This window comes from Rana temporaria, chromosome 2 (assembly GCF_905171775.1).
Source record: "Rana temporaria chromosome 2, aRanTem1.1, whole genome shotgun sequence".
Lineage (NCBI taxonomy): Eukaryota > Metazoa > Chordata > Amphibia > Anura > Ranidae > Rana > Rana temporaria.
Window position 1 is genome coordinate 33,332,660 of NC_053490.1, and position 13,052 is coordinate 33,345,711.

Consider the following 13,052-nt stretch of genomic DNA (forward strand, 5'->3'; position numbering starts at 1 on the left):
AAAAAAACACGTTTGCCTTTCGTTCCACTTTAACCCCTATTGGAGTCTGTTATGTACATAATTATAGTTTAAAGCCTTACATAAGGAAACAAATCCAAAACAAATCTGGACTTTGGTGGATATAGGTGACCTGCACGCCCATCCTACCCTGGATTATGGCACAAGACAGCTGAAGGTATTGCTAAGGCTTCGTTGTACACCGCAAATTAAAGGGGGGGTTCACCCTAAAAACAATTTTCTAACATTACATTGCGCTGACTTTCGACATTGACAGTATGCCGATATTTTTATTTATTTTTTGCTGTACATACCTCGTATAGCTATTTTCTTACCCGGCTTCCGGGTAGTGCCTCCCGCGGGAGTGGGCGTTCCTATGCAGCAGTTAGTGATTCACGTGATGACAAAAACTACCCCCTCCGTCGCATAAGGAGCATCACGAGTTGCCGAAAGAAGCCAAACGTAGAGTCGGCGCTATACGGCACCTGCGCACCGACGTTTGGCTTCTTTCGGCAACTCGTGATGCTCTTTATGCGACGGAGGGGGTAGTTTTTGTCATCACGTGACTCACTAACTGCTGCATAGGAACGTCCACTCCCGCGGGAGGCACTACCCGGAAGCCGGGTAAGAAAATGGCTATACGAGGTATGTACAGCAACAAAAAAAAAAAAAAATCGGCATAATGTCAAGAGTGAGCTCAATGTAATGTTAGAAAATTGTTTTTAGGGTGAAACCCCGCTTTAACAATTTGTTTACGTGTCTCTAGCCAGCAGGGGCAGCCTATTCAAGTCTAAGAGGATGTATTGGTCCATCCTGTGACAAGTGTGTACATGAGTGGCCCTGATCGCACGCTCCTGGATTTGGGACCCCCCACCCATGCCCTTGTCACTTTAAGACACGTGGCTGTGCAGCTGCTGCATCCTCATACATTTGAATATGCTGCCTATATGCAGTACCTGGCTAGAGAGATGTAAACAGACTATTGACAGTGTATGGTTCCCAGCATCCATGTAAATGAGGCCTAAATTATTCTATTGATAGACATTTTTCTTCATGCAAAATGATAAAAAAAAGCATGACTGCAAGGTTTGTAAAGGTGTCTTTTGCTAAACATTTTTGCATGACAAGGTATCTGCCCTTTCCAGCTCAGAAAGCAGGGGCTATGACATTTAAACAACCTGAAAAAAAAACAGGTAAAGATTACTTCCCGAATAGAAAGTCTATATTACCATCCCACATTATAGTATCACATTTGTTGTAACAAAAAAAAAAAAAAAAAAGAAGGATTGTTTTTATTTTTCCATAGGTTTTAAATTGATGTTGTTCAAAAGTGGATTTTTTTTTTATATCCAACCCTGGCAAGTTGACAGGGAAAACGTGAATCCATTCTCTAAAGACAGCCAGTTACACATGGGATAATGCAAGAATGTGGGTACTCAGTCTTAAAAGTTAGTGAAACATTTAATTAGGCAACCCTGCCTTCCTGGCCTGAGAAGCAAAACTCAGTAAGACGATATACACATTGTCAAGTTATAGCATGAAGGAGCTGGCCCAGCACTGTTATTGCCTCTGCCACACTTTACCTAAATTTCCAGTCTTCAGAACCTATAGACATGCTCCCAATCTCACTCCCCAATTTTAGGTTAAAATGCTGCTTCTTTTTCTCCCTATGCCGACAGAGCTGAGTACCAGCCACACCCCTTAGCTAAAGCTTCCTCCCGGCAGAAAAAGAGTGGGATTCGGTTAGACCAGATCTGTTAAGGAGGTTGCGGGGATTAACTTTGGTATCTAGTGGATGCTACAGTCATATTTAGACACACTGAACATCTTCTACATGGGCTTGTTTACACCAGCAACATTGGACATCCCAGGACAGGAACAAGGCAATGTGCACTGGTGTATGCGGCGGGGGGGGGGGGGGGATATACATTTTGCATTTTCACATAGTGCAATAATACTATAACGTAATACTATTGGGTTAAAAAAAAAAAAGAGGAAAGAACAGGTTAAAAAAAAAAACGTATTACAGTGCAACTTAGAAATGCATACCAGTGCGTTAACACATGTGCTATGGTGCAAACAAGCCCCACCTGGAGCAACTCATCTGAGTATATATCTATTTTTGCAACTTCAGTTGAGCTTCAAGACTGAATATTTAAATGTTTGCATTCGCCCAGTCATGACAGGCTCTCTTTAAAACAATAGAAAGGGAATAAAAAAAAAAAAGTTATCTACACCGGATTGTGTAACTTTAAGGAGCAGCAGAGGAGACCACAGATAATTAGAAGAACGCACGTCTATACCAGGCTGCACTTTCAACATTCTTGCGGCTCAGTCAACAATTTACACAAGAACTCGCTTGTGTTCTACCTCACAAAATACACAAAAAGGGGCAAAAAAAAAAAAGGGATCAAAATTATTTTCTACATATATACAACGTCACAGTCCAAGATTATACAACAGAAAAAAAAAATTGTAAAAATAAACAAAATATCCTGGCATAGTAGTAGTCCCACAAAATTTCCCCATCTTGGAAAATGTAGACGTCAGTGGAGGTTCCAGAACTGCAGAGCATTTGTTCGATTCGATCATCTACCACCTCCTAGCTGGGGCTGGTCTTCGAATCTGTGGTTGGAGAGATGGCGTCATTGGCAAAACCATCGTAGCGATTATCTGAACACAAGGAGAGCTCTTCAGCTGTGTCCATGCTGTTGTTGATTTCTAAAAGAATGTGAAAAATTGAAATAGTAAGAAATACGTGAAGCTGCCACAGGAGGTAGCCATATTGTAAGCCAAATGGTTCACCCATAAGCACAGCCTGCCTTAAAAAGAAAAAAACTTCTGTAGCTATCAATCCATCCACTAGAGTACTAGATCGCCGCTGAATGAATAGGCTACATTATGGAGCACTGGCCTCTAGTAAACAGATCTGCATTCTCAGTGATCTCATTGGTCTCTAGTGAATGAATAGGCTGTATTTGCAGTGATATCAACAGACTCTAATATCACCAATGTGTAGTGCAGCCATTATCAACCAGAGTTCCTTCAGAGGTTGCTAGGGGTTCCTTGAGGTGTGACCGATAACCATTTAATGGTGTCTACCTGGTTCCAGGTCCAATTCCAACTTCCATAACAGTAATGACCACTCCAAGTTGGGCATTCTTCTGACTGGCCGTCAATGTAAGGGGCTTTTTTCTACTTTTGACTACCAACTGGTTTTAGCTGGGTCCAACAAGATCTGAATTTTCAAGAGTTCCTCTGGAGCAAAAAAGTTGAGAAAGGCTTCAATCTCTGATATCACCAGTCTCTAGTGAATGAATAGGATTCAGTCTGTGATGTCACCAGCATCATGTGAATAATAAAAAAAAAAAACTGTATTCAATGTGATGTCACCAGTGTCGAGTACATAGATAGGCTGCATTGTCAGTGATAGTGCTGGTATCTAGCGAATGGACAGGCTACATCGGTGAGGTCACTTCTCCTTTGTAAATGCAGCCTAGCGAATTACAGTGGCATCACTGATCTCTAGTGGGGGGAAAAGGATGCATTTGCAGTGGTGTCACTGGTCTGTGGCAATCGATTAAGATGCATTTGCCAATGACATCACTGGTTTCCAGTGAGATGCTACATTGAATATTAGTTCAGCACAATATGGATTACTCAGAGTATCCTAAATCAAAATCATTGGTCTCATCCAATTACATAATTTCAAAATGGTTAAAGATCTTCTTTTCATTGACTAACACAATTATGATTTGGAGGAAAAGACATGTTTATTCAAAGGATTTTCCGCCATCACTGAAAAAGTGGAAAACTCTAATGAGGCCTAACCTACAGAGGCAACACACCTCGGTACACATTTACCTTTCTCATTCACACGGAGGTGGCCCACATGTTTTGGTCAGCCAAGTGAGGTTAGAATAGGTAACAGTATAGTGACCCAATTAGGGTTGTCCCGATACCGATACCAGTATCGTTACCGATACTGAGTTTTAGCGGGAGTACTCATACTCCAGCTAATACCGCCGATGCTAAAATAGAATACTCCCCCCCCCCCCTTGCCGCGTTAATCACCGCGCGGGGAACATTTCAGTCAGCTTTCGTTTGAATAGCCGTTTTCCCCGCCGCGCATAGACACTCCCCCTTGGACGGATCTGTCCAATCGCGAGCAAGGGAGAGTGTCTCAATACACAGCGCGGCGGGGAAAACAGCTATTCAAACGAATGCTGATTGTAATGTTCCCCGCGCGGTGATTAACGCGGCAGCGGCGGCATCATAACAGTAGGTACGGGGGACAAGGCTGGATATGGGGGGGACATGGCTGCATATGTGGGGGGGGGGGGACATGGCTGCATATGTGGGGGGGGGGGGGACATGGCTGCATATGTGGGGGGGGACATGGCTGCATATGTGGGGGGGACATGGCTGCATATGTGGGGGGGGACATGGCTGCATATGTGGGGGGGGACATGGCTGCATATGTGGGGGGGGGACATGGCTGCATATGTGGGGGGGGGACATGGCTGCATATGTGGGGGGGGACATGGCTGCATATGTGGGGGGGGGACATGGCTGCATATGTGGGGGGGGGACATGGCTGCATATGTGGGGGGGGGACATGGCTGCATATGTGGGGGGGGGACATGGCTGCATATGTGGGGGGGGGACATGGCTGCATATGTGGGGGGGGGACATGGCTGCATATGTGGGGGGGGGGGGGACATGGCTGCATATGTGGGGGGGGGGACATGGCTGCATATGTGGGGGGGGACATGGCTGCATATGTGGGGGGGGGGACATGGCTGCATATGTGGGGGGGGGACATGGCTGCATATGTGGGGGGGGGGACATGGCTGCATATGTGGGGGGGGGGACATGGCTGCATATGTGGGGGGGGACATGGCTGCATATGTGGGGGTGGACATGGCTGCATATGTGGGGGTGGACATGGCTGCATATGTGGGGGTGGACATGGCTGCATATGTGGGGGTGGACATGGCTGCATATGTGGGGGTGGACATGGCTGCATATGTGGGGGTGGACATGGCTGCATATGTGGGGGTGGACATGGCTGCATATGTGGGGGTGGACATGGCTGCATATGTGGGGGGGACATGGCTGCATATGTGGGGGGGACATGGCTGCATATGTGGGGGGGACATGGCTGCATATGTGGGGGGACATGGCTGCATATGTGGGGGGACATGGCTGCATATGTGGGGGGGACATGGCTGCATATGTGGGGGGGACATGGCTGCATATGTGGGGGGGACATGGCTGCATATGTGGGGGGGACATGGCTGCATATGTGGGGGGACATGGCTGCATATGTGGGGGGACATGGCTGCATTTGGGGACACGGCTGCATTTGGGGACACATTTAAAAAAAAAGTTTCGGTATCGGCGAGTACATAAAAAAAAGTATCGGTACTTGTACTCAGTCCTAAAAAAGTGGTATAGGGACAACCCTAGATCCAATGATACTGTGGCATCAACTACATGTAAACATTAAAACCCGACTGTCTCAAACATTGTATAAAATGGTCATGATGGCTCTCTAGCTTTATACTTCAGTGATGTAGCCATGGCTAGAAAAAAAAGAATAGCATCACCCACCAAACTACTAACAGGGGCTACAACTACATTTTCCATCTTGCCTTGCAGCACAAGCCATAGAAAGGGAAGGTCATTCTGCTGACAGCATTATGTGACATCTTTACGTGTCCACACATACTACTGCAGCTCCAAATACAATTCAATATTGGAAGAAAAAGGGAAGGCGTTGTGCCCTGTCAGGCAGCACCACATGGTGAAACGCAAACCTCCATGCAGGAAGATTTTAGGGGAAGACCAGACTTTATCCCATAGAGAATCCCTTGCTACCCCACTGTTGACACAGAAGGTCCACACTACCTGAGGCATTCATCATACATAAAAACCTATCAGACACTGAACCTAGGGAACATGAAGTACAAAATTGTTTAGATAGGAATTATCCCAAGAGCCCAGCCAATGGATTCATCAGATTGCTGAATTAATTCACTTGAAGAAAAAATTATGTTCATTGTCACATCAATTTTTAGTTGGATTGGAAAAATCATGGTTTAAAATGAAGATTGAACGCTATAGTTTTCTTAATCTTCTATAAACATTGAGAACAAGGAATCTGCTGTGACGGACACCCTTACCTGTCACCTCCGGGTCTGTGTGAGTATTGGCAATTTGGGGCAGCTCTGACTGTGATTTGCACAGTTCTGTAGAATATGCTGGCACTTTATTAACGCAGAATGAAAACAGAGTTAAGTACTTCTCAAGAAAAAAAATGTAACCTAGAAAAAATATTTCCTAAAGTTTCTTAATCTCTAAATATAATCTTATAATATGAAAATTATCTTGCCTTCTAAAATTATTGTTTTCTTTTGCATTACTTTACTACTGGGAGTCTAAATAGGGGTCACGGTGCACGGCTCGAACCCTGGCTATTACAATATGCAGAGAAGGGAACGTGGTCACATAAAGCTTCTGTGCTAGTCATTAGAATAACTAGTAATGGGCTTATTTAATAAATACTGCCAGGATAAAGGTCATTGAGACAGATCATCCAATCATAATTAACTTTACTGAAAGTTGGCCACTGAAAGATGGAAGCCAATGGTTTTTAAATGGACTAAACTTGTATTCTTCTGAATTAGCTTTTAAGTGTTAACCAGAAAATGAGGCCTCCTTCCACACCCAAAAAAAAATAAAAATATTGCACCGTATACTTGCTTGTAAATTTCCTATCTTAGTGTACAGCACTTGTACTCATAGACTCTGAGTTATATGCAGGCCAACTCCAAGTAACAACACCAGCAAAAAAAAAAAAAATTGTCACTACTGCACATGCATATAAACACCCACCGCCTAAGTGAGACTCCAGGTTTTTTAGCCAGCAATAGGGGGTGATCAAAATGTGGAGGCAAGGGGGCCCATGTCCTGTATTTCAAGTAATTTACAGACAAGCCAAAGTTCCAATTATCTTAATCGTACAATACAGGACTTGCATTCATAGGCCATGGGATGTGCCAAAGCAATAAACTGAGGGGTAGGCAACACCACCACTTGAACACAGGACCAGGTAGCGGCCTTGCAAATCTGAGATTCTAATTCCTTGATGCTGAAAAGCCTTGGTGAAGCTCCGATGAGGAAGAGAGGAACTTTTTCTTTAGGGGGGCCTGGAAATAAACTGCCAAGGGGAGGATGCAATAAGGAGGAGCGACGTGCTGCAATCGAGAACCGGACAGCTTGTGAGTTTTTATTGCATTATTTATCTGTATGAATTGTAAATGCAATATTTTTAAAAAAAATTAACACCCCAGACCATATCTTAGGAGACAAAACACGTCGGGAGGACTCCACTGTTGCCATACTATTTTTGAAAGCGCTTTTATATCGTCTTAAGTGTTCCTACTACATCTTTTATACTCCATACAGAGTTACGCTTTGTGGGCCCTTTTCCTCTCATTTTTTGATATATATCCTTCCACACCACCTTAGGACTTCCTGGACCACTACTCTTCACGAGATTACCCTGTAAGGACACCCCCCTCCTCTGTGGCCATTTCCATCCTGCTGGTGTCTGGTCATCCCTGGTTCAGTCATTTGGAGTGCACAAGATTGTCCAGTTCCAACTGTTGTTTCACCACACAAAGCCTGTTTGACCCATAGAACGTACGTTCTCTCGGCTTCAAACATTCTGGTAAGCCTTCTACCCATCGGTGGTGGTTTTCATTTGTGCACTACTATTGTGTCTCTACATTGCAGACATTCAATTGTGTATCAGTGCATCACTATTGTATATTGTTTTTGTTCATCATTTGAGCACTTTGTTTACACTGTGCTACACTTTAAAGTGGCCCTTTGTTTGAAAAGTTTGGAGACCCCTGCTCTAGAACAAGGGAACAGCTTTCACCAAGTGGTGTTTTTCAGTTTCCTGTAGGCCATCTGCAGAACACAAGTTTTCAGCTCTGTTGCTCCACCTTCCTTGTGCCTGTGATCCGCCACGGTTAAGTTAGGGGCACCAGCAGTAAAGTACTCATGGAATGGAGTTCGAACTGGATGGAGGTTTGCACGTTCAGATAAAGGAGATGCTACAATTCAGGCACTGTGTTCCTGTGGCTGTGTCCCTGTATCACCCTGTGGCCAACTACAGACGTTACAAGTTGAGCACCTAATCCAGTGCCGGAAACATAACAGGTTGGCCCCACAAAGTGGGGTACAGTTCCCAAGGTATACACCAATGGTTACCAATCGGCAAACTGCTAGAGAGCCGAGGGCAATAAGCAGTCAGATCATCTAGAATTGTCAGAAGAAAAAAAGTGAATGGTTTAAAAAAGACTTCTCCAGGAAATAAAAGGTCCATCAGCAACAAAAAAAAAAAAGTCTCACAGGTAGAGTTACGAGTGTACAATAGGACCTGCCTCATAAGTTTTTTTTGTCATTGTCCAATCACCTGAAGGTCACCTGTATACAACCCATGGTCCATGAATACAAGTCATGTGCCCTGTACTGTAAAAGATAAGATACACAAAGTGATTGGAGTCCCACATTAAAAACTTAGGTTACTAAATCTGATAAACAATGCAAACCTCCATGTTTTGCGACTACTACTGTCAAAGCTGTAGACCCATCCATATAGCTAGTCACTTTTTAAGATAAAAAAAAACTCCAGAGACTTATGCCGCATACACACGATCATTTTTCGGCATGAAAAAAAAAAAACGTTTTTCAAAAATGTCATTTAAAATGATCATGTGTGGGCTTCACATAATTTTTCGGCTTCTGAAAAACAACATTTTTTTTTTTCGAGCATGCTGCATTTTTTAACAACATTCTATGTAGTTTTTCGGGTTGTAAAAAATGATCGTGTGTGGGCTAAAACGACGTTCAAAACCCACGCATGCTCAGAAGCAAGTTATGAGACGGGAGCGCTCGTTCTGGTAAAACTATCGTTCATAATGGAGTAAGCACATTCATCACGCTGTAACAGACAGAAAAGCGAGAATCGTCTTTTACGAACACGGAATCAGCTAAAGCAGCCCAAACGGTGGCGTCATCTGCATGGAACTTCCCCTTTATAGTGCCGTCGTACATCACCGCGCTTTGCTAGAGCATTTTTAAAAAACGATGGTGTGTGGGCAACGTCGTTTTAATGATGAAGTTGGAAAAACGTTGTTTTATCTACATGCCGAAAAACTTATTTTTAATGCCGAAAAATGATCGTGTGTACGCGGCATTAGACCCTATACACACTATTAGATTTTCTGCAGATTTTTGTCTTCAGATTTACCAAAACCATGTAGTGCAAGGACCTGCCTGATTGCATACAAATACAATTTGAAACTCTTAAGGCCCGTACACACGATCTGACTTTGACAACAAACCTCAGACGGACCTGTTTTTGCAGACAATCCGATCGTGTGTACGCCCCATCGGACAAACTTTTTCACCTGACAAATGTTCGCTTTGAGAACAGAAACTTTCCGGTAAGAAATGTCCTATGTCGGCTAATTGGATCGTGTGTACACAAGTCCATCGGACTAAAGTCCAAAGTAAAAAAAAAAACACCCATGCTCAGAACCAATGCTAAAGATCAAACAATAGCCAAAGTTGCCCAAAGGGTGGCGGTAAAGAGTAGAAAAAACACGTAGTACGTCTATTACGTCACTACGTTCGTGTTTGTTGGCCGTTTCCTGCCGTGTGTTATGCATACCAAGTTCACAGACATTGCCCTTCAGAGCAAAATCCATGGAAAAGTCCGTTGGAAGTCCAATCGTGTGTATGAGGCTTTAAGGTTTGATCTCATATTATATGGTTTGGGTAAATCTGAAGACAAAAATCTGCAGAAAATCTAATGGTGTGTATGGGTCTTGGGCTTGGATTTCAGGTGTAATGCCATGCCATGGTTTGGAAAAACTGGAACAGTATAGATGAATCTCAAACCTAATATATATCTTTTGGAAGAATTACTATGATTTGGAGGAACTGGCATAGTGTAGATCTATCTCAAACCGAATATCTTTGGGAAGAATGCCATGATTTGGAGGAACTGGAATGATGTGGAGGGATCTCAAACCTAATAAATATCTTTGGAATGCATTGAATCGCCAGTTATGAGCCTGATATTTTCTGATCCAACATCAGAACCTTATCTTAAAAAAAAACGTATTTGGCTGAATGAGCACAAATTTTCACAGACGCGCCAAAATCTTGTGGAAAGCATTTCCAAAAAAAAAGCGAAGGCTGTTCTTCCCCCATCATCTTTTGTGGCTAGGGGGGCAGCTCTGTATTAATGCCCATGGTTTTAAAATCAAATGTCCAACAAGCTATTTGGTCATGTAAAAAAGTTTTTTTTTTTTTAAATAGATAAATCATTAGATCTTGATTTAAATAGTACCAATAAAAAGGTAATAGATCTGTACAAATGACACAAAAAAATGGCATGGTACAATAAATTTCCATGGTCTAAATAAATGGAAATTCAGATTTGTCACGTGGAAAAATAAGTAGACCCGCGCTTCAAGTCCATGAAATCGGAAGTTCCAGATTATGTGCCAATGATTAGAACCTCTTTAGGGAGTATGCAATTGGGACCTGTGTTTTTTAAACCTCATATGTAGGGTCTGGCTTTCTTTTTGCTATTGACTTGTCTCAGCAAATTCAGCTCAGAAGCTGACTGGTTTATGCTAAAAGAGTTCTCCAGGACTCCTTAAATGTCATCTTAAGGTGTTCACAAGTGTTCGAAGTGCATATATCTACAATTAGAAAGCGATTGCACCAATTTAACCTGCATGTGAAGTTTGTTAAAGTCTTTGATGTTCAAAAACACTAGAGCAAGACTACAGCTTGTCATTGAACATATAGGCAAATACCAGGCCTTCTGGAACAATATGCTGAAGACCGGTCAACCAGAGTGGTTTGATCACAGTAACAGTGGACTTGTTTGTCGAAAAAAAGCATTTCAGGAGAACCTCAAAACAGCTGACAGGCATAATGGTGGGGTTGTGTTTAGGTTTGAGGCTGATTAAAGGAGAAGTCCAGCCTAAGCTTGTTTGGCTGGGCTTTTCCTATGGGTCGCAATTCGTTTTGCACTCCTGTGACCCATTTTCAATAGAGTGGACTGAAGTCCGCTCTCTGCTGACATCACAGAAATAAGTCCAGGCACCGAGTCATCCTGACAATGGGAGTCTTGATCTGCCAAATGCCTGGACTGATGTCCATCTCTAAGAGCCCGAGATGGCCACTCCCCGCCCCTCCACAGTTCAGCGCTCCAGTGATCGAGGAGCAGCAGAGAGGAGAGCTGCTGATTGTCAGTTAGCAGTTCTGTGTTCAGGGAGTTGTGAGAACGGAGCCATCGGCAATGTTCAATCACTCGTTTCTCAGAGGCACCGGGGAACAGATGCAGCATCAGACCGATGCTGCATGCACCCAAGTAGAATGGAGGACCCCCGAACCCATACTTCTCTTTTAAGGGCCTGGGCAGCTTGCAGTCATCAAGTCAACTATACATTCTGCATCATAACAAGTGTGCTTGAGGAGAATGGAAGGCCAACTGTCAAGAAGTTGAACCAGAAATAGGTCCTTCAACAAAAAAACTATCTGAAGCCCACTAGCAAATCCACCAAGAAATGGCCCCGTTTTGATTTCCACTGTATTGTAAAATTGGCTATTGCACAGAGCAGGCAAGTATAAGAGGTTTATTTATTTCAATGTTTTTAAAAATTGCCTTTAGAAATACTTTAAATACTAAATTAAACCAACTATGAATTGTTTGCTAATATGCAAACACATCTACAATTTTTTTTTTTTTTAAAAGCACATTAGTACCTGAAAAGATGAGTTTTTCCTTCATTATCCGGACGTCCCGGCTTGTTCTGCGCACAGCAGCACTTAGCATGATTTGTTCAGGATTATACCTCCGAATACTGCCCAGCCTCCACCTGCAAAAAAAAACATATTGTAACTTCCAATCTAAGTCTTGGTGCCTATATGGACAGAGTCAAACATTGGTGATATAACTGGTCAGCAACACATTTATCCTCAGTGAGGGACTAATACCAGTACAGAAGACACAGGTTCATCAAGGAACAGGACACAAGTTATTCCTCAGCCTTAGGCCTGTTCACACCAAAGTGCAACTGAACTGCTATGGTCTAGAGCAGTGGTTCTCAACCTTTCTAGTGCCGTGACCCCTTGATAAAATTTCCCTAGTTGTGGGGACCCCTCACAGTAAAATCAGGAGATAGGATCCCTTCCAGCCCCTCCGACTTCACATTCCTCACCAGTCAGCTGACCCGTAGTCTCTGGCCCCCAGCCATGCCGTGAACTGAATGGGCGACTGCAAAGAGGCTGAGTGGGCAGCTGCGCGGGCTCCGGGGACAGCCCAGCTGGGCAGCCGTGAAAAGGTTGGGAGAGAAGTCTGTGCTTCAGGAACAGCCCAGAATTTAGTGACCCCTGGCAAATCGTCATTCGACCCGAGGGGGTCCCGACCCTCAGGTTGAGAACCACTGGTCTAGAGGATATATCTCCTCAAACATTAAGCCAAAAAAAAAATGCCAATGATTTAAAATTTACAAATTATGTTCACTGTTGTGAGAATGGGAGACTGTGCAAAATGCAGACCACACTGAAACCTTCAAAGAACGTACCTGCCTCCATGTAGATCAAAGGCTAATGTGGTGTACACGTGGCTTTGGTAGGCAATGATAGGGGTAATGAAATCTGCCACAACATGCAGTGCTCGTGCAATAGTTTGGTTCTAGGGTGCATGACCTGATGCCAGGGCAGCCATGCATTGGGGTGCTGGCAACAGAGTTTTAGGTTGGTGCCAAGTTCAGCAGAGCATCTAATCGATCCAACAATTGTTGGGCCTAGAACAAGTCTCCTGTATCAAGCAGGATCATTCTTTATACAGTAGACAGATTTTTAATAATTCGAATAACCCTACCTGTTCTTGCAAAGTCCTCCTTAATGAATTAAAACTCAAATGGGCAAGGCAAAATTCAGTTTAAGTGTGC

At 43.5% G+C, this 13,052-nt stretch overlaps 1 protein-coding gene across 5 annotated transcripts in view; it reads right to left on the reverse strand.

Annotated features, from left to right (window-relative positions):
• Positions 1-1,080: 1,080 nt before the first annotated feature.
• GDPD5 (glycerophosphodiester phosphodiesterase domain containing 5) overlaps positions 1,081-13,052 on the reverse strand; it is a 352,873-nt gene continuing 340,901 nt past the window's right edge. For 3 of the 5 annotated variants that reach the window (XM_040340040.1, XM_040340042.1, XM_040340041.1), the window contains 3 exons: positions 11,863-11,975; positions 6,186-6,269; positions 1,081-2,718 (listed from right to left, as the gene is read on the reverse strand). In XM_040340040.1, the coding sequence (XP_040195974.1) occupies positions 2,600-2,718; positions 6,186-6,269; positions 11,863-11,975 (316 nt within the window). In that variant the 3' untranslated portion in view covers positions 1,081-2,599. The remainder of the gene's footprint in view (positions 2,719-6,185; positions 6,270-11,862; positions 11,976-13,052) is intronic. The other 2 variants (XM_040340043.1, XM_040340044.1) reach the window with 1 other exon arrangement.